Source organism: Daucus carota, chromosome 4 (assembly GCF_001625215.2).
Source record: "Daucus carota subsp. sativus chromosome 4, DH1 v3.0, whole genome shotgun sequence".
Taxonomy (NCBI): domain Eukaryota; kingdom Viridiplantae; phylum Streptophyta; class Magnoliopsida; order Apiales; family Apiaceae; genus Daucus; species Daucus carota.
Genome location: NC_030384.2, coordinates 24,270,956 through 24,273,066, shown reverse-complemented (window position 1 = coordinate 24,273,066; position 2,111 = coordinate 24,270,956). Strand labels below are relative to the sequence as shown.

The 2,111-nt window shown below is 40.7% G+C and overlaps 1 protein-coding gene across 1 annotated transcript; it reads left to right on the top strand.

The window, feature by feature from the left end:
- Nucleotides 1–308: 308 nt before the first annotated feature.
- Nucleotides 309–1,858, top strand: LOC135152267 (protein MAIN-LIKE 1-like). Its single transcript, XM_064092125.1, has 2 exons — nt 309–1,438; nt 1,621–1,858. The coding sequence occupies exons 1-2, from the start codon at nt 309–311 to the stop codon at nt 1,856–1,858; spliced, it is 1,368 nt and encodes a 455-aa protein (XP_063948195.1).
- Nucleotides 1,859–2,111: the final 253 nt, after the last annotated feature.

The following is a 2,111-nucleotide window of genomic DNA, read 5'->3' as shown; positions in this document are numbered from 1 at the left end:
GATTTTGATTTGGATTTGGAGTTTAATATTGTAGAATTTGGTGAAGTTGAATTTTTCTGTTGGATTTTTTGTTGGATTTTGAGTATGATAGTGAAGATTTTGGAAAAGTTGGATTTTGATTTTGATTTAAAGTTTAATATTGTATAATTTGGTGAAGTTGATTTTTTTTTGTTGGATTTTATTTGGATTTTGAGTTTGATATTGTAGATTTTGATAAAGTTGGATATTTTAGTTTGATTTGGAATTTAATTTGAAGTTTGGTTTGTTGACGTTGAGAATAATGACATGATCTAATTTTATTTATAGATATGACGAATGATGATTGTGGCCCAGTCGATGATTCTGTGCTCTATGGCCAAGCTAATCACATAAGCACAACAATCTGGAACAGGGAGTTAAGAGAAAAGCTGACAATCCGTCAGAGTACATCTAATCTCGGCCAATGGAGATTAAATGATTATCAAGTCCACCTATTGCAGCAATGGGGATTTGGGAAGTTTGTAAACCCAAAGTCGGTTATGCAGAACGATGTTTGCTTGATCACAGCTGTAGTGGAGCGCTGGAGGCCCGAGACCAACACCTTTCACTTCACTTTCGGGGAGATGACTGTGACCCTTGAAGATGTATACATGTTGATGGGTCTACCAGTGGTTGGAGAGCCAATTAAAGTCGATGATGAAATTCCGGGTAAGAAGACATGGTTTCTAAGATGGCACGATCCAGCACTTACAGACGAAGAAAGGAAATCGGCCTTGGACCGTGGTGGTGTGAAGTTGAATTTTTTGAGAGAGAAATATGGTACTTGCCCTTCGAGTACAGATCGAGATATGATGGTGATATACATGCGGGCATATGTTCTCTACTTGTGTGGGGCAATATTGTTTCCTACCAAGTCCAACAATGCCGTCCACCCTCGATTGATCCTATATCTAGAGGATTCGAACAAAATTTATGGATATGCTTGGGGGGCTGCAGTTCTTGCATATCTATATAGGAATTTGAAAGAGGCAAGTAGAAAGGATGTCAAGTCCATATCTGGTTGTACAACAGTTTTAATGCTATGGTCTCGTGAGAGGTTGCGCCCGGGACAACCTTTGATAGCAGCACATACGAGGATGATATGGCCTAGGGCATTAGCATGGGCGGTTGCTTTGGTCTCTGCAGGAAGGTCAAAGTACTACAACATTCATCACAACATCGATGCATACAGAGGGATGTTCGATAATTTCTATTTGGAATGGTTGCGTTGGAGGCCATATGAACGTTTCTATCGGAGGGATGATGAACATTTCGAAAGAGCTCTAATTGCCGGCATTGCCCGTGTACCACTCCATTATTTTGAGGATGTAGAGTACCAACTCCCCGAAAGGGTTCCAAGGCAATTTAATATGCCGTTTTGTATACTGCCATATCCCCCTACAAACATGAGAGATTTGAGGTATGAAAAATGACAATCCTTTCATACAAGTGCATCCATTTTACCGCTAGCAGTATGCAAATATGTGGAATAACTGCATCCAAAATATCATATTTCCATTTTACCGTTATTTTGAGTTTATTGCATTGTGTATATATGTTGATGAATGGTGGCCTTTTATTATTTTTTGTATAGATCATCAGGACTGCCCGAGGTATGAGCGAGCTTTGTCTGCATGAGATGCCCCCGGTTTTCCATGATTCCATATTACCTACATTTGTGAGGGGTTATGATGAGTTCATGCTAGAGACGTTTGGTCCGACCTATGAGAGGCCCGACTTCAAGAATGTGCCGCCTAAAAGGAAGGCAAGAAGGACCATGGAGTCAACGAGTCAACCGTTTGAGAGTGAATACTTTAAAGAGTACGAAGCCTATCAATAACCTACTAGTGCTCCTTTCGAGACTACACATGTTGATGTCGGGCCCATTGCACCTCAGTATGATGTCGGGCCCAGTGCACAGTATGATGTCGGGCCCAGTGCACCTCGTTTTGTTTATCGGCCGATAATAGATTTTGGTGAGGATCTTAATGTACCAATTTCACATCAGGATCCTATTGTTCCAATCGAGGACTTCAGGATGGAGGTGACGATCTGATTTTAGTTTGATTTTGTGTCACTTGTAGCTCATTTTC

Bases quoted from the DNA above. Each gene is read 5' to 3' on its own strand.
- LOC135152267 (XM_064092125.1), top strand. From the start codon at position 309: ATGACGAATGATGATTGTGGCCCAGTCGATGATTCTGTGCTCTATGGC. The intron at 1,439-1,620 runs GTATGAAAAATG...ATAGATCATCAG, and splicing joins ACAAACATGAGAGATTTGAG to GACTGCCCGAGGTATGAGCG.